A 20,212-nucleotide genomic window follows, 5' to 3' on the forward strand; every position below is an offset into this window, starting at 1 on the left:
ATGAACATCGTTATGTTTGGAGGAAAAAGGGGGACGCTTGCAAGCCGAAGAACACCATCCCAACCGTGAAGCACGGGGGTGGCAGCATCATGTTGTGGGGGTGCTTTGCTGCAGGAGGGACTGGTGCACTTCACAAAATAGATGGCATCGTGAGGAAGGAAAATTATGTGGATATATTGAAGCAACATCTCAAGACATCAGTCAGGAAGTTAAAGCTTGGTCGCAAATGGGTCTTCCAAATGGACAATGACCCCAAGCATACTTCAAAAGTTGTGGCAAAATGGCTTAAGGACAACACATTCAAGGTATTGGAGTGGCCATCACAAAGCCCTGACCTCAATCCTATAGTACATTTGTGGGCAGAACTGAAAAGGTGTGTGTGTGAGCAAGGAGGCCTACAAACCTGACACAGTTATACCAGCTCTGTCAGGAGGAATGGGCCACAATTCACCCAACTTATTGTGGGAAGCTTGTGGAAGGCTACCCGAAACATTTGACCCAAGTTAAACAATTTAAAGGCAATGCTACCAAATACTAATTGAGAAATAAAAGCTGAAATAAATAATTCTCTCCACTATTATTCTGATTCACATTCTTAAAATAAAGTGGCGTTCCTAACTGACCTAAGACATTGAATTTTTACTAGGATTAAATGTCAGGAATTGTGAAAAACTGAGTTTAAATGTATTTGGCTGAGGTATATGTAAACTTCCGACTTCAACTGTAGGACCACAAAGGTACGTTTCTCTAGAGGTAGAATAGCAGAAGCCTGAGAAAGACATCCTAGCAGATGGTACTTCAGGTGTGGACCACAAAAACAATATACAATAAACAAGGGTATTGAACAGACGTTCAGACTCAGGCTCAAACAACTTTACAATCAAATTAGAATAAATATGCATTTGGTAAAAGAGCAAATTGTCTACCCAAGATCTTCCAGATGTGTAAATGAATATCATTCATTCTGCTACAGTACCAAAAAACATGCATGAAGGTGCCAGTATCCTGTACACATTTGAAACAAATGTGAGGCATTGAAAAACATTCTGTGAAGGTGGACAGGTGTAAAGTAGGTTCTATGAAAACAATTGAAATTGAGTTCTTATGGAAGTGCATTTGGGGAAGACCTTTTCGCAGATAGAAGTCCAGTCTTGCTCACCTATGCATGTTCAATGTCTCTCTCACAAACATGTCTCAATGCATCATAGGAGGCGGCACTTCTGTTCAACAAAAGTTTATAATTCAGAGATTTAACCTCTCTGAACAGTAGGATTCGTAAATAGTTTTTCAACTTCAGTCATTTTAAAACGTAGTTTTATCAACTTTCTTATGACCCTCTATGAAGTGTCTACGTTGTAGGTACTTTTAAAAAAAAGAAAGAAAAAAAAGTCTAAATAAGTTTGTAAATAAAGGCGTAAGGTCAGCAATACCCTTTGTCTTCCAGCCCAGAAGTCCAATACTCCTCATTTGGGGGGTGGGGGGTGGGGGGGGGGGGGTGTCAGGATTAAGGGCAGTCGGTGACCAGAGTGATAAATGGTCTGGAATCTGCAATTATCTCCTTGCATCTGTCCAAGCGTGTATTATGGACTGTAAAATTGTCAGATAGGGCCTGGATTTTTTCAAAGCTATTAATAAATGGTAAGGAAGCTATGGCTCTTTGATGACATGCTATTAATTCCATCCCAACCCAAAGTGAGTCACGTCTGTCTAGGCACCAACCAATCATGTGCTTGATCTGAGCAGACCAGTAATATAGTTGCATATTTGGCAGAGACCCCTCCTAAATCCTAAGGCTTAATTAGTTTGGTAAATGTGGTTCTAGGTTTCTTATTGTTCCAGATATATTTTGAAATATTGGCATTCATTTTCTGAATAAAGGACTGAGATAGATTGCAGGGAATATTTTGTAATCGATCATTTAGCCGAGGAAGGATATTCATCTTGACCACATTAATCCTGACACCGGGTCCTGTTTAAATCTTTGTGAGCAAAGTCATATAATTTGAAGTGAACAGGTCTTTAAGATTTGGAGTAACATATATGCCCAAGTATTTAAAGCCTGTTTCAGTCAATTGGAATGGAGATACCATTTCTAAGTTGATTGTCGAAGGGATATTCAAAGGTAAAGCCATGGATTTACCCACATACATTTTGTAACCTGACAGGTTACCATATTCAGATATGTCCAGGAAAATGGCACCGACAGACAGGGCAGCTGTGCTTCATGCTCCTAAGCAACTTTGCAGTATTTTGTTTTTTTTATGTGTTATTTCTTACATTATTAGCCCATAATTTTTTTAAATAACACAGCTGGGAAAACCTTTTGGATATCAGAGCGGCGGTAACTACCCTGCATTACGACCAGGAATACGACTTCCCATTACATTTACATTTAAGTCATTTAGCAGACGCTCTTATCCAGAGCGACTTACAAATTGGAAAGTTCATACATATTCATCCTGGTTCCCCCGTGGGGAATGAACCCACAACCCTGGCGTTGCAAGCGCCATGCTCTACCAACTGAGCCACACGGGACCACGTGTTCCCAGAATCGGATCCTTTGTTCGTACCCCTTAGGGCAATTGAACTGATTCCAGGGGCTGAGAAGAAGTATTCGGAGTGGACTTCTAGTTTGACTCAGGAGGAGCGCACACCATCCACCGCATCCGAGTATATTACTTGCTAATGTTCAGTCTCTGGATAATTAAGTTGACGAGCTCAGGGCAAGGATGTCCTTCCAGAGAGACATCAGGAATTGTAACATACTCGGTTTCACGGAAACATGGCTCTCTCAGGATATACTGTCTGTTGGGTTCTCAGTTCATCATGCAGACAGGAATAAATATCTCTCCGGGAAGAAGAAGGGCGGGGGTGTAAGTTTCATGATTAACTACTCATGGTGTGATTGTGATAACATACAGAAACTCAAGTCCTTTTGATCACCCGACCTAGAATACCTCACAATCAAATGCAGACCGTATTACCTCTTAAGAGAATTCTCTTCGGTTATAGTCACAGCCGTGTATGTTCCCCTTCAAGCCGATACAACGACGGCCCTCAAGGAACTTCACTGGACTTTATGCAAACTGGAAACCACATATCCTGAGGCCCGCATTTATTGTAGCTGGGGATTTTAACAAAGCAAATTTAAGGAAAAAGCGACCGAAGTTCTATCAACATATTGACTGTAGTACTCGCGCAGCTAAAACACTCGGCCACTGCTACTGCAACTTCCGGGATGCCTACAAGGCCCTCCCTCGCCCTCTCTTAGGCAAATCTGATCACGACTCCATTTTGCTCCTCCCTTCCTATAGGCAGAAACTCAAAACAGGAAGTACCCGTGCTAAGGACTATTCAACGCTGGTCTGACCAATCGGAATCCACACTTCAAGATTGTTTTGATCACGTGGACTGGGATATGTTCCGGGTAGCCTCTGAGAATAACATTGACAAATAAACTGATACGGTGACTGAGTTTATCAGGAAGTGTATAGGAGATGTTGTACCCACTGTGACTTAAAACCTACCCTAACCAGAAACCATGGATAGATGGCAGCAGTCGCGCAAAACAAAGCGCAAACCACCATTTAACCATGGCAAGGTGACTGGGAATACATCAGAATACAAACAGTGTAGTTATTCCCTCCGTAAGGCAATCAAACAGGCAAAACGTCAGTATAGAGAGGAAGTGGAGTCGCAATTCAACGGCTCAGACACGAGACGTATGTGGCATGGTCTGTGGGCTCTCCTTCTCCGTGGCCGACTTGAGTAAGACATTGAGGATCAGCGAAGTGGAGGTGTTGTTTCCTATCTTCACCACCTGGGGGCGGCCCGTCAGGAAGTCCAGGACCCAGTTGCACAGGGCGGGGTTCAGACCCAGGGCCCCGAGCTTAATGATAAGCTTGGAGGGTACTATGGTGTTGAATGCTGAGCTAAACACGTGTATGTGACCAATACGATTTGATTTGATTTACTGCAGTGACAGAGGTCTCTGGTTTGGACATGTATAAAAGCACATCATCAGCAAATAACGGCTCTTCGTCACCCACTGATGTTATTACTATACCTTATTGCCTCAGCCAGTGGTTCTATGACTAAAGAGAACAGAGCAGGAGATAAAGGACAGCTTTGACGACAGCCCCTACCGATAGGAAATCTTTCTGATAGTTTACCATTTGTTTTAAATGTTGCTGATGGGTCAGAATGAAGAAATTTTACTGAATTAATAAAATGGTCACCCAGATAAAAAAATGTCTAATACAGCAAACAAGAATTTCCACCCAACTCCATCAAAAGGCCTTTTCGGCATCGAGAGAGACAATGAGTGCAGGGTCTTTACTTCTGCCAAGATGGTTTAGGATATTCAAAGCATGTCTCACATTGTCCTTTCCAGATCTGGATTTCACAAAGCCAGTCTGATAAGGTTTATTGAGGTCTGGAAGTAGGCCCTCCAACCTGTGAGCAAGTCTTTTAGCGACTATTTTAACATCAACTCCTAGCAAACTGGTCTAAACGAAAATCAGGTTAATGGGGTTTTGTCCTTTTTTAGTATCAGGCTAATGGATGCAGTTTTCCAGGACTCTGGTATGATGTCTCTTTCGAACATATCATTTAGAGCAGGCATGAAGATAGGGCATATCTCAGGCTAGAACTTCTTGTAGAACTCTGCCGAGAAGCCATCTAGGCCCGGGTGCCTTGCCAGAAGGCATTGCTTCCCATGGGAGCATTTAGTCTATTTCTATGCTCATCTGATATAGTGGTCAAGATGATCTTATTCAGATATTTTGTAATTTCGTTGTTCGATCTTTGTGAACTATGAAGAGATTTCTAGAAGTTGCAAAAGGTATTATTGATAAGCAATGGATCATAAGAAGTGGAGCCATCTCCATTCCTTACAGACTTAATCTTTCATTCTGTTCTTTTTAAAGTTGGTAGAGCAAGTAGACAGCTCGGGCAGTTACCGAACTCATAATATTTTTGTTTGGTAATAAACAACAGTTTTTTTGACATGCTTTGTATGATCTGAATTGAGTTTGGCCTCAGCACAAGCTAGTGACTTCCTGTTTGCCTGGGTTGGCTGTTGTTTATGAAAAAGATCTAAATGCTTTACTTCAGCCTCAAAATGTTCCCTGTTTTCTAAGCGTCTTGATCAGAGAAGCTTGGGAAATGATATAAGCCCTTATGGTTGCTTTAGCAGCATCCCAGAGAGTTTCAGCTGAGACAGGAGAGAGTTGATTGTCAAGCCAGTAATCTTTTAACACAAAGCAGAATCCTTCATTGTTAAGCAGATACATGTTACGTCTCCAATATCTCGTTTTGGGGATTGTTTTGCCAATTTCAATATCTATGTAGGTTGGGCAAGGTCAGAAATGAGTATAGAACCAATAGCACATGACTGTACAACATGCATGTAAGTATAGGTCATCAAAAAATTGTCGAATCTAGAATAGGAATCAGGCGGATTTTTTTGAGAAATTGGCCTTGAATATTTTGGTATGCCTACTGGAGAGCTCTTCTTTGTCTACACCCATTCAGGATCATTCACACCCTCTTAAGCCTTAGCCCCATCCATCTCTTTAAGGATTCACACGTGAGGCCATGTGCTAAATAGTCAGTATGATAGTGCACTAGACAATCAACGATTAAGACTAAAGGCTGGTTTATACTACGTTTATCAACATGTCTGTGTACTTCACATTACAAGTCAGTCTTTATCCGTATTACAATGGTGGATATTGCTCATCCACCTGTTGCTAACTCTAGCAGGCTTGTAACTGCACGTGCATGTCGCACATGGCTAGTCGTACACAGAGTCGTACAAGCCATGACATCATTTTCTGAAATGTTCCAAGCTGTTTAAAGGCACAGTCAACTTAGTGTATGTAAACTTCTGACCCATTGGAATTGTGATACAGTGAATTATAAGTGAAATAATCTGTCTTTAAACAATTACTTGTGTCATGCACAAAGTAGATGCCCTAACTGACTTGTTAACAAACTATAGTTTTGCCAAGAAATGTATGGAGTGGTTGAAAAACGAGTTTTAATGACTCCAACCTAAGTGTATGTAAACTTTCGACTTCAACTGTATCTATATTTCATGTTTTTTTCACTTTCACAGCTAGGTAATGCAGCGAACTAGTTTAGCCTACTCAAACACCTGGCTCAAACAGAGGGATGCTCAGTTAGCTAGCTAGCTATGGCTATCCAACTATGGAACTCTTCCAAGTCAAGGTAAGCTTTTGGCTTGAATAATTTACTGCCCCCGGGACCTGCCGGTGTAACTGCTAAACTGCTTGCTGACTGTACTGCATGTTTGAAGCTGGTTTACTAACGAGTTAGTACTAGTAGCTATGTTGACTATGACGTTAGCTAATATGGTGACAATGATGTAGGCTGTGTATAGCGGTTAGAGGTTATGATATAAATGTTTGGCTTGGAAAGTTTTTTTTCGCCTGGTCATAGATAGCCGATGTGTTGTGCACTGAAGTCCACAAGTGAAGGGAAAAGGTGAGAGGAGAGAGCGGAGATGCGAGAAGGAATTATACAACGGTCAAAGGGATCATGCTGTTTGTACACTACATGACCAAAAGTACGTGGATACCTGCTCGTTGAACATCCCCCCTTTGCTGCTATAAGAGCCTCCACTCTGTGAAGGCTTTCCACTAGATTTTGAAACATTGCTGCAGAGACTTGCTTCCATTCAGCCACAAGCGCATTAGTTAGGCACTGATGTTGGGCGATTAGGCCTGGCTCGCAGTCGGCGTTCCAATTCATCCCAAAGGTGTTCGATGGGTTTGAGGTCAGGGCTCTGTGCAGACCTGTCAAGTTCTTTCACACCGATCTCGACAAACCATTTCTTTATGGACCTAGCTTTGTGCACGGGGGCATTGTCATGCTGAAACAAGAAAGGGCTTTCCCCAAACTGTTGCCACAAAATCGTAAGCACAGAATCGTCTAGAATGTCATTGTATGCTGTAGAGTTAAGATTTCCCTTCACTGGAACTAAAGGGCCTAGCCCGAACCATGAAAAACAGCCCCCCCCCCCCCCCAGACCATTATTCCTGAATGTTGCAACCGAGGAGAGACGGTTTTTACACGCTACGTGCTTCAGCACTTGCCGGTCCCATTCTGTGACCTTGTGTGGCCTACCAGTTCGCGGCTGAGCCGTTGTTGCTCCTAGACGTTTCCACTTCACAATAACAGCACTGACAGTTGACCGGAGCAACTCTAGCAGGACAGAAATTTAATGAACTGACTTGTTGGAACCTATGACGGTGCCTGAGCTCTTCAGTAAGGCCATTCTACTGCCAATGTTTGTCTATGGCTGTGAAATAGCCGAATCCACTAATTTGAAGGGGTGTCCACACTTTTGTATATATAGTCTATGTGGCTGCTATGAAAGTGAACTGTATTTGTGTGTGATCAGGGGTGTTTTCATTCTGCTGATTCTGTTGAAAAACTTTTCTTAAAAACGTTACAAAACGGGGATAAACATACCTCAATTTGTCTAATAGAAACTCTAGTTTCCAACTGTTGGACTAATGATTACACCCTAGATCAGCTAGATGCAGGCAAGAGTGTGCAAGGCGGTATTGAATGTGTCAAAGTCTGTCACCTTGATTACTAAAATGTATTTCGACTTGTGCACCTACGTTGTAAACGTTCATTCATAGGCTAGGTTGTAGTAACCTCATGATTGGTATAGGTAACATTTGAGTGTCATGTAGTAGCCTAAACCTATCGATGTTACATTGAGCTGGGTGAATGGAATATGAATGACAGTCATCCAATATGCTTTAATAGAAAAAAGGCCATGCTTATATATATTGTTTTAATCATCCTCCCTCATCTTAAATGGCACCGACCACCACTGCTGTAAACTGGGCTTCTGTTCCCGCACTGAACTGTTCTTGCCAACTGTCTTTGCTTTCCACACCTGGTTGCATGTATCTACTTGTATTTGAGCACACCCTCATACATGTTTCTGTTACTTTGCAAAATTCTGTGGCAGTATAGTTCAATATAGTTCATAGTGACAGACTGTAGGTTTGTTGTAGCCCTGGAAAAACACTTCTGATTAAACTCATTGAGAAATGTATGATTAGTTGACAAGTTGAATCATGTGTACATGGCAAACTTTTTAAATGGGTACTGTTAGGGGCACTTGAGGACTGGAGTTGGGAAACACAGCTGTAAGGTCAGGGTTTCCCAACCCTCTCCTCGGGGACCATCAGATGTTTCACATAAACTCAGTAAAAAAAGAAACGTCCTCTCACTGTCAACTGCGTTTATTTTCAGCAAACTTAACATGTGTAAATATTTGTATGAACATAACAAGATTCAACAACTGAGACATAAACTGAACAAGTTCCACAGACATGTGACTAACATAAATGGAATAATGTGTCCCTGAACAAGGGGGGGGGGGTCAAAATTAAGTAACAGTCAGTAAGAAAAGTAACAGTCAGTATCTGGTGTGGCCACCAGCTGCATTAAGTACTGCAGTGCATCTCTTCCTCATGAACTGCACCAGATTTGCCAGTTCTTGCTGTGAGATGTTACCCCAATCTTCCACCAAGGCACCTGCAAGTTCCCGGACATTTCTGGTGGGAATGGCCCTAGCCCTCACCCTCCGATCCAACAGGTCCCAGACGTGCTCAATGGGGTTGAGATCTGGGCTCTTCGCTGGCCATGGCAGAACACTGACATTCCTGTCTTGCAGGAAATCACGCACAGAACGAGCAGTATGGCTGGTGGCATTTTCATGCTGGAGGGTCATGTCAGGATGAGCCTGCAGGAAGGGTACGGTGATGCTGATGATGCTGTGACACACCGCCCCAGACCATGACGGATCCTCCACCTCCAAATCGATCCCGCTCCAGAGTACAGGCCTCGGTGTAACGCTCATTCCTTCAACGATAAACGCGAATCCGACCATCACCCCTGTTGAGACAAAACCGCGACTCGTCAGTGAAGAGCACTTTTTGCCAGTCCTGTCTGGTCCAGCGACAGTGGGTTTATGCCCATAGGCTACGTTGTTGCCTGTGATATCTGGTGAGGACCTGCCTTACAACAGACCAAAAAGCCCTCAGTCCAGCCTCTCTCAGCCTATTGCGGACAGTCTGAGCACTGATGTTGTGCGTTCTTGGTGTAACTCGAGCAGTTGTTGTTGCCATCCTGTACCTGTCCCGCAGGTGTGATGTTCATATGTACCAATCCTGTGCAGGTGTTGTTACACGTGGTCTGCCACTGCGAGGACGATCAACTTTCCGTCCCGTCTCCCTGTAGCTCTGTCTTAGGCATCTCACAGTACAGACATTGCAATTCAATGCCCTGGCCACATCTGCAGTCCTCATGCCTCCTTGCAGCATGCCCAAGGCACGTTCACGCAGACGAGCAGGGACCCTGGGCATCTTTCTTTTGGTGTATTTCAGAGTCAGTAGAAAGGCCTCTTTAGAGTCCTAAGCTTTCATAACTGTGACCTTAATTGCCTACCGTCTGTAAGCTGTTAGTGTCTTAACGACCGTTCCACAGGTGCATGTTAATACATTGTTTATGGTTCATTGAACAAGCATGGGAAACAGTGTTTAAAACCTTTACAATGAAGATCTGTGAAGTTATTTGGAGTTTATTTGCATTAGCCCTAAACTGGGACACCTTGATTCAATTAGTCAACTATCACCAAGACTGATTAATTGAATCAGGTGTGCCAATTCATGGCTACTACAAACATGTGAAACCTCTGGCGGTCCCAGAGGAGAAGGTTGGGAAGTACTGCTGTAGGTCTTATAATTCTGTTGATCTTGGTGTATCCTGCATGTTATGCCTCTGTTTCAGAACTCTACACCAGTTTTTGCAAACTCCAGTACTCGAGTACCCCCAACAGTACCATGCTATGATGGGGGCTGATACTGATGGAGATGCACTGGTATGGGCCCTTCCTAGAGATAGCTTAGATAAGATAGAGGAGCCCTTGTTCCTATTGCAATTCCATAGGTGTATATTTACTTTATTTCACACCACACACTTGTACAGGTTAGACACTTGTACACGTGTGAAACAGGACAAATATAAGCAGCCTCTATTTGACCTTTTGGATTGAGAACCACTGCTCTATACCCCTCAAACAGAACTCTGGACCTCACAGCCAGTTCCAGTGCGTTTTTTCATTGTTGCCCTCTATTCAGGGACTGATTTGGACATGGGACACCAGGTGGGTGCAATTAGGGCTGTGTGTGCCAGGTGGGTGCAATTAAATGTCGGTCTCACGGTAATTGATCGTTAATTAACATAAACACATGTAGCATCTCCTGGCTTCCACACATAGCCTACAAGTCACTGATGCAGACTGTTGGAACATCTACATTTAAAAAAGTCTAATAAATCCTTGTAATATAGCCTACACCTGAACAATAAATCTATTATTTATTTTAGACAGGTATAAAGAAACATGATATGAAGAAAATGTAGTCTATTTAGTCTACACTAGTTCATTTAGCAGACAAGATTTGCTTAGAATTCCATGGCATTATTGTATATCATTTTATAGTATGAAGAATACAATTGAACAAAGCTGAATAAAATAAATATTTTCAGATATTTTCAACAAACGATTGGAGAAAATTGTGTTTTCCCATTAGTGGGAAAAAGTGACCACAAATGTATTTATGCATGTAATGCTTTTATTATAAAGGTGCATTTTTATGGTTAAAATTATCTTCCCCAAACTTGAAACTCACGCACTGCATACCAGTATGCCAGTTAGGCTCCACACTAGTTGTAAAGAGAATTAATGTGCTTCATTTTAATAAGTTATTTGGCCACTTTAGTTGTGATACAAACCATATCAAAACATATAGGCCTATGGGCTAGGCTACATGAGGTGTGCAACTATGATTCGAAAAAGTCACACAAAAAAGACATTGTTTCTTGCCTTAAGCTGGGCATCATTCACAAGTGATAATATATAGTCACCCATCAGACTATTCTTGATTTAATCTTGTCTTTACATATACTAAATAATATACGTGTGAAATTCGTTTTGATGTAGAATGGACCATTATCATGCAACTGTCTCGAAACAGGGGCAGGGGAAAAACACAATCACTGCACTTAAAAAGCAAATGGAGTACGCTTTTCCTGTGGTTCGTTTTCATGCCAGTCAGGTACAGTTGAAGTCGGAAGTTTACATACACTTAAGTTGGAGTCATTAAAACTAGTTTTTCAACCATTCCACACATTTCTTGTTAACAAACTATAGTTTTGGCAAGTTGGTTAGGACATCTACTTTGTGCATGACACAAGTCATTTTTCAAACAATTGTTTACCAACAGATTAATTCCCGTATAATTCACTTTATCACAATTCCAGTGAGTCAGAAGTTTACAAACACTAAGTTGACTGTGCCTTTAAACAGCTTGGAACATTCCAGAAAATGATGTCATGGCTTGAGAAGCTTCTGATAGCTAATTGACATCATTTGAGTCAATTGGAGGTGTACCTGTGGATGTATTTCAAGGCCTACCTCCAAACTCAGTGCCTTCTTTGCTTCACATCATGGGAAAATCAAAAGAAATCAGCCAAGACCTCTGGGGAAAAAATTGTAGACCTCCACAAATATGGTTCATCCTTGGGAGCAATTTCCAAACGCCTGAAGGTACCACGTTCATCTGTACAAACAATAGTACGCAAGTATAAACACTACAGGATCACGCAGCCGTCATACCGCTCAGGAAGGAGATGCGTTCTGTCTCCTAGAGATGAACGTACTTTGGTGCGAAAAGTGCAAATCAATCCCAGAACCTCAGCAAAGGACCTTGTGAAGATGCTGGAAGGAACAGGTATAGAAGTATCTATATCTACAGTAAAACGAGTCCTGTATCGACATAACCTGAAAGTCCACCCAGCAAGGAAGAAGCCACTGCTCCAAAACCGCCATAAAAAAGCCAGACTACGTTTTGCAACTGCACATGGGGACAAAGATCGTACTTTTTGGAGAATGTCCTCTGGTCTGATGAAACAAAAATAGAACTGTTTGGCCATAATGACCATCGTTATGTTTGGAGGAAAAAGGGGGAGGCTTGCAAGCCGAAGAACACCATCCCAACCGTGAAGCACGGGGGTGGCAGCATCATGTTGTGGGGATGCTTTGCTGCAGGAGGGACTGGTGCACTTCACAAAATAGATGGCGTCATGAGGCAGGAAAATTATGTGGATATATTGAAGCAACATCTCAAGACATCTGTCAGGAAGTTAAAGCTTGGTCGCAAATGGGTCTTCCATATGGACAATGACCCCAAGCATACTTCAAAAGTTGTGGCAAAATGGCTTAAGGACAACAAAGTCAAGGTATGGGAGTGGCCATCACAAAGCCCTGACCTCAATCCTATAGAAAAGTTATGGTCAGAACTGAAAAAGCATGTGCGAGCAAGGAGGCCTACAAACCTGACTCAGTTACATCAGCTCTGTCAGGAGGAATGGGCCAAAATTCACCAAACTTATTGTGGGAAGCTTGTGGAAGGCTACCCAAAAACGTTTGACTCAAATTAAACTATTTAAAGGCAATGCTACCAAATACTAATAGAGTGAATGTAAACTTCTTACCCACTGGGAATGTGATTAAAGAAATAAAAAAGCTGAAATAAATAATTCTCTCTACTATTATTCTGACATTTCACATACTTAAAATAAAGTGGTGATCCTAACTGACATAAGACAGGGAATATTTACTAGAATTAAATGTCAGGAATTGTGAAAAACTGAGTTTAAATGTATTTGGCTAAGGTGTATGTAAACTTCCGACTTCAACTGTACCTATACTCCTGTTGTAAAGATAAGGAAGTGCTTCATATTTGCTTAACATTAGGAACGTTGAGAAATAATTATAGTAGGCCTAGCCTATAGAAAGCTGATGGGATCATCCTCTTTTTAATAGAGGCCATCACTCTGTTTTTTCGCACAATTGCATAGCCTATAGAAATGTTGCGCAACATGAGCTCATGGGCTCTCATGAAGTGTTTGATTCGATTTTTGATTACATTTGCATTGATTTCAGAGTGATTATAGAGTGTTGAGTACCAGGCAGTTAACAAGTTTGGTAGGCTACTAATGACCATCAGCAATATCAGAGCTTGGAGAAGCCTAATTACAGTGACTAAACGGTCACGTGGAATTTGACTGCCTTCATGACTCGTGATCGCCAGTGTGGCAGTAATATGGTCACTGCAACAGCCCTAGGTGCAAATAATTATCAGGTAGAACAGAAAACCAGAAGGCTTTGGACCTCTTGGGTAAGAGTTGAATACCCCTGCTCTATACTATTGACAAAGGAAATAAACCTTTCTTTTATAAAATAAATACATTTAGATTAGGTTACATATTGCGTCAAAGTATTGATTTCCCGTTCACAGAGATGAGGATGAAGGAGAGAATGGATTTTGAGAGACCCATGGTACCTGGTAAGATGAATATTGAACTTATTACCACCTGTCCCTGTAGTAGGGTTAGGGTTACCCTGCGTTCATCCTGCCCTCGACTAATAGTGGCTACTTGCAGTTCACAGAACAAAGTTGGAGACAAGCATGTATCTGAATAAAGCAAGCATTTTACGTTTGTGGCATCTGATTTATTAACCCTGCTCTAAAGTTATGCATAGCATAATGACAAGAACGTGCAGTAAGACGTTTTTTATACTTTGTTTAATTAAACATGTAATTTATTATATCTTGCGACTCCTCAACCTCCAGTAACCCCATGTAGTGCCCATCAGAAGAGGGGAATTTGCTTGCTGGAGCTGACAACACACGCCAGCAGCAACACTGGGTTGTCTGGTCCCAGTTGCTCACCTCGCAGGGCCCACTCCTCCAGGCGGAATTGTCAACAAAGAGCAAAACAAATACCTGTCATGCACCATAAATACTAAGACATTCCTGTCAAGCATCTGGTAACAGGTACTGTCTCTCCCAATACCATCATTACCATTGATAGTTGTAATATTTAGGCCTTTGAGGGATTTTCTCAAATTAATGGGTAGGATTGTATTGGTGAAAATATAAAGTGACATTCCTTCCCGCTAGGCTACAACCTCCACACAAAATGTTGAATGAATATGCCTCTACTCTATACAAAGCCATGGCCTTTTCAGGCTGGTATTTGAGTAGGCCCTACATCCGTATGGAACAGTTGTTTAGTAGCTAGCTAAATTCTTTCATTTGTTTGCACATACACTGCTGTGGACAAAATCTAAATTGCTCCAAACTGCAATAATAGATTGTGGCCTTCCTCTTGCATTTCAAAGATGATGAACATAAACTTTTACCAGATGTGTTGTATTCTCCTTCATTAATTTCACATTTCCACAAACTTCTAAATGTTTCCTTTCAAATGGCATCAAGAATATGCATATCCTTGCTTCAGGTCCTGAACTACAGGCAGTTATATTTGGGTATGTCATTTTTGGCGAAAATTGAAAAAAAGGCTCCGATCCTTATTAAGCAAACCTGCGAGCCACGGCGGCCCCTCATGATGATTTCAGATTTTTTTGTGGCCCCCACCCCTATCAAACTTGCCCATCCCTGATTTAGGGAATGGAGTTCTCAACCTGAGTGCCAAATATCATGCAATAATATTCAGTATTACACACACACAAACACACACACACACACACACTCAAATTGGTCACATACACATGGTTAGCAGATGTTAATGTGAGTGTAGCGAAATGCTTGTGCTTCTAGTTCCGACCGTGCAGTAATATCTAACAAGTAATCTAACAATTTCCCAACAACTACCTTATACACACACACAAGTGTAAAGGAATGAGCGCCTCCTGCTGAGTGCCTCCTGCCGGGATACACACTAGACATAGTGACTCAGACACCCCTATTCAAGTCTATTTGTCTTTGTTTACATAGGACCAAGTGGGGAGTAGTCACGACTCTCTCAAAAGCAGCAAGGCCATACTGTGATTGTGTTTGTTTAGTCACAGCAGGGTATGTGTGTGCGCGTGGGGGAACTGTGGATCACTGAACTTAAATACACAGAGATGACATCCCACTCCGAATCTGCCCTCCCTGGCATGACAAAAGGGAATCCAGCCTTGGAGTCTAACCGGTGAGATCATGCCACAGATTTTTGATGTGCCCGCACCCAGGATGCGCTACCTCTGCTTCCGGCGTATGTGTGTGTACACGGCCCTGGAGGGGTGGATGCAATGTGGCCGGAAGTGATCCTCATTCACCACACTCACACCTGAACAAAATCCAGTCCAAAGGGAGATCTGATGAAAACCAGGGCCCGCATCCACAAAGAGTCTCAGAGTAAGAGTGCTGATCTAAGATCAGTTGTGTCTTTAGATCATAATAAATAATAGTGTATGGACAGATCCTAGATCAGCGCTCCTACTCAGACGTTTTGTGGGTACGGACCCAGGTAGTCGAAACACTGTCGAATAAATTCACATGGGAGCATCATGCAGTGTGCAGAGTACACTATTTTGACGTCCAGCACCTGCTAAGTCTACGGATATGCGTGTCATCGCTTCTCTATTCAGTAATACGCCTGTTTTGTGGAGAAAAGCAGTTGGATGTTTTTCATTGTGCTTACGCACACCCTTTCTGCCCCTGTATGATGGAGTAACCTCTTTCTATCACTTTCTCTCGCTCTCTTTTCACCCTGTCGTGCTCTCTCATTATCAGGTTCTGTCATACCTTGTTGGTGAGGAGCTGGCACACTTGAGGTACATAGTCAATGAGGCAGCCTCCACTAGGGAATGCTGGGATGTGTAGTGCAGAGGAACCTCCAAGTGCGCTGATGGACAGAAAGATAAAGAAATAGTTAAACTACGGCACACAGCAATTCAATTCATATCCCTACTAAGGCCCATTCTATAAGGAGACCCGATAGCGTTGAGTAAATTGCAGATGCATGCAGGTCATCCTATGCTTCCCGTAATTAATCACTTTTAGACTACCTGTGGTAAACAGAAATGGGAACATTCTAGAGTTTGTTAATGTTTACTTCAAAGCCTTACACTCTGCAATTTGAATTGGCAGAGAGCGAGAGTTAAAGAGAGGGAGGAAGAGGCAGCAATAAGGGACTGAGCACGCAACCCTTCTGTCAAACATTACATACATTTTCCACTGACGTCACTGCATGGTTTATCAGAAGTATTTCATCTCACGACAAGATTCAGACTTTGCTCACACAAGCATTTTCTGCCTCTATGTACAGAACCATACCCATAACACACACACCCTGGCATGTCCTTGATATACACTAGTTTATCCCTTAATTCAGGTTCAGCCCCACCCTGCTCTACAAACACAAGTGTTCTCAGGCATGACTGACAGGGGTGGTGGTTCCAGCTCCAGGCACATCCCTTCCTCCCTCTCACAGAACAGAACAGAAGCAGAAGAACAGGTGGAGACTAGAGAGGAGAGAGAAGGGCAATATGAACTGCACACACCCTGTTAAGGCAAGACATAGGAATGAGGTCAGACGTAAGCCTCTAAACAGACCACTCGTCTCTACGATCCACAGCGAATATGATGCGTGTGTGTGCGCGTTTGCATCGAGTGCAGACACACTAGCACAGACTCTGTCACCCCAAAACGACACAACTCCCTCTAAAAGAAAGCAAACAACTCTCTCTCTCTCTTTTCCATCAGTATCTCTCCACATGTATCTCTCTCACAGTATACAAACCCATCCAAAACCTAATTTGAACAACTGAAAAACACATACACACAACCTCACAGAGAGAGCAGCCATAAGGTCAGAAAGAAGAAAAGTAATGTTCCCATATGGAGGGGGGGGTCATAGCTATAACCATGAAGCTACACTCTCTAGAGATGGAGGGGGTCATAGCTAAAACCATGAAGCTACACTCTCTAGAGCTGGAGGGGGTCATAGCTATAACCATGAAGCTACAATCTCTAGAGATGGAGGGGGTCATAGCTATAACCACGAAGCTACACTCTCTAGAGATGGAGGGGGTCATAGCTATAACCATGAAGCTACAATCTCTAGAGCTGGAGGGGGTCATAGCTATAACCATGAAGCTACACTCTCTAGAGATGGAGGGGGTCATAGCTAAAATCATGAAGCTACACTCTCTAGAGCTGGAGGGGGTCATAGCTATAACCATGAAGCTACACTCTCTAGAGCTGGAGGGGGTCATAGCTAAAACCATGAAGCTACAATCTCTAGAGCTGGAGGGGGTCATAGCTATAACCATGAAGCTACACTCTCTAGAGCTGGAGGGGGTCATAGCTATAACCATGAAGCTACAATCTCTAGAGATGGAGGGGGTCATAGCTATAACCACGAAGCTACACTCTCTAGAGCTGGAGGGGGTCATAGCTATAACCATGAAGCTACAATCTCTAGAGCTGGAGGGGGTCATAGGTAAAACCATGAAGCTACACTCTCTAGAGCTGGAGGGGGTCATAGCTAAAACCATGAAGCTACACTCTCTAGAGCTGGAGGGGGTCATGGCTAAAACCATGAAGCTACACTCTCTAGAGCTGGAGGGGGTCATAGCTATAACCATGAAGCTACACTCTCTAGAGATGGAGGGGGTCATAGCTAAAACCATGAAGCTACAATCTCTGGAGGGGGTCATAGCTATAACCATGAAGCTACACTCTCTAGAGCTGGAGGGGGTCATAGGTAAAACCATGAAGCTACACTCTCTAGAGCTGGAGGGGGTCATAGCTAAAACCATGAAGCTACACTCTCTAGAGCTGGAGGGGGTTGTCGTGTCTTTGGCATCATTAAAACTGAAGACTTATTTATCAAATAACTTTCTAATTATTATTACGTGATTAAACTGATTAATCATGTAACTGTAATTAACTAGGAAGTCGGGGCACCAAGGAAAATATTCAGATTATAAAGTTATAATTTTCCTAATATAACTTTCAGCAGCCTGGGTGTAGGAGACAGGGAGGTAGGGGGATGGTGCATAGAAAAGGGCTGGTGCAGAGGGAGGGGGGGGGGTAGTGCTCGCTGTACCCAAACAGGGCAACGTCATGACAGGGTCATAGGTAAATGGTGTTCTACAGTATTGGTGCAGTGTTTTTAACCTTAGACAACAAGCTATATGGCTAACAGACCTGGCAGACCATAGTATTTATATAGTTCAAATCCTTTCAGCATTTTGATTGAGCATGCCTGGAGTGCCTGATGGGCAGGGTTTGCACTTTTGAGGCTACTCCATTGCTCCAGGCAAGCTCAATCAAGGGCAAATGTTATTTTTTTAGAAAGAACACAAACACTATTTGAACCAAGGCCTCTATTCAGGTCTCCATATACACTACATGACCAAAAGTATATCAACACCTGCTGGATTTTTGTTTTAGATTCCGTCTCTCACAGTTGAAGTGTACCTATGATAAAAATTACAGACCTCTACATGCTTTGTAAGTAGGAAAACCTGCAAAATCGGCAGTGTATCAAATACTTCTTCTCCCCACTGTATATACCACTTGGGTCCTGTTTCAGTAATAATGATATCAGACCTTCTTGTTGCGTGTCTGATAATCTACCATTTATATAGGAGTGGTTAAAACAAGCTAATAATGGTCCTTTGAGTATATCAAAAAATGTTTTGTATACTTCCACTGGTATGCCATCCAGCCCTGGAGTTTTCCCATCCTTAAAGGCCCCAATTGCATCAAGCAGTTCCTCCTCTGTAATTTGGCCTTCACATGAGTCTTTCTGTACAGATGTTAATTTTACATTATTATTAGGGAAAAAATCCATACAATTAGTTTCAGTTAGTGGAGATGGAGAACTGAAAGATATTCTTAAAGTACTTTACTTCCTCTTTCAAAATATCATTTGGTGAATCATGCGTGACTCCATCATTTGTAACAAGTTTTAATACATTTTTTTTGGTACCATTTCTATATTGAAGATTGAAAAAGAATATGGTGCATTTTTCCCCATATTCCATCCAGTTCCAGTTTTATAATATATTACACTGGATCTTTCTTGAATAAGTTCCTCCATTTCTTTTTGTTTTTCCTCTAACTTATTCTGTGCCTCTATGGTACCGTTTTTATTGCTATCTAACTGTACTGTTAGTCCTTCAATTTCCTTTGTTAATATGGACTCTTTTGATCTAAATTGCTTTTGTTTTATAGATGAGTACTGAATTGCATTGCCTCTAAAGGCACATTTAAAAGTGTCCCATACAATACGGGGATCTGCTGTACCTATGTTATGTCTGAAAAAGTCAGTTATAAATTCTTCTGTCCTAGTTCTAAACATCTTATCATCTAGTAGGCTTTGATAAAATTTCCAATATCCTCGCCCACGTGGAAATTCTGTAAGAGTAATATATATGCCAATTATGTGATGATCCGACCGCATTCTGTCCCCTATCAACACTTTTTAAACTTTTGGTGCCAGAGAGAATGGTATAAGAAAGTAGTCAAGACGACTAAGCTTGATTAAGTCTCCGCCATGTATATCTCACTAGGTCAAGGTATTTAAGTCTCCATATATCCTCTAATTCCAATATATCCATGACATTCATGATTTCCTTAAGTGCCTGAGGGTGATAGTTTGTAGTGTGATTTCCTTTCCGGTCCATAGAGGTATTTAAGACCGTATTAAAATCTCCCACCATAATAATAGTCTAGTGTCTAGTGTTGCTTGTAGAGTTGATAAATTCTTATATATATTTTCAAAGAAGCTTGGATCATCATTATTCGGACCGTATAGGTTAATAAGCCATATCTGTTTATTGTCCAATAACATATTTAAAATATATATATATTTTTTATTTAACCTTTATTTAACCAGGAAGGGCTCATTGAGATTTAAAATCTCTTTTTCAAGAGCGTCCTGGCCAAGATAGGCAGCACCAAGTCATTACAAAAATTACAGACAGACAACATGAAAAACTACAAGTAATCTAGTAAAAACCATTGAATTCACAAGAGTATAACAAAATCAAAAACAGCAAATTAAAAACATTGACAGGTCAGGGAATCAGCCTCAAAATCCTTCATCAGTGATTTAAAAACACCAATCGGGACAAGTTCTTCCAGTTTAAAAGTATTTTGTAAGGTATTCCAAGACGATGGCGCAGAGTACATAAAAGCCCTTTTACCAATAATCCATCTACCTTGAGGATCTGTTTGGACAATTTGCACATTTGGATCAAAATTATTGTTAATTAAAACCATCACCCCTTTTG

At 41.9% G+C, this 20,212-nt stretch overlaps 1 protein-coding gene across 1 annotated transcript in view; it reads right to left on the reverse strand.

Annotated features, from left to right (window-relative positions):
* The window catches only part of babam2 (BRISC and BRCA1 A complex member 2), a 195,792-nt gene that overhangs the window by 19,942 nt on the left and 155,638 nt on the right, over positions 1–20,212 (reverse strand). Inside the window, exon 8 of the mRNA XM_071326988.1 lies at positions 15,711–15,810. Coding sequence (XP_071183089.1) covers positions 15,711–15,810 — 100 coding nt within the window. The remainder of the gene's footprint in view (positions 1–15,710; positions 15,811–20,212) is intronic.

Source organism: Salvelinus alpinus, chromosome 9, assembly GCF_045679555.1.
Source record: "Salvelinus alpinus chromosome 9, SLU_Salpinus.1, whole genome shotgun sequence".
Lineage (NCBI taxonomy): Eukaryota > Metazoa > Chordata > Actinopteri > Salmoniformes > Salmonidae > Salvelinus > Salvelinus alpinus.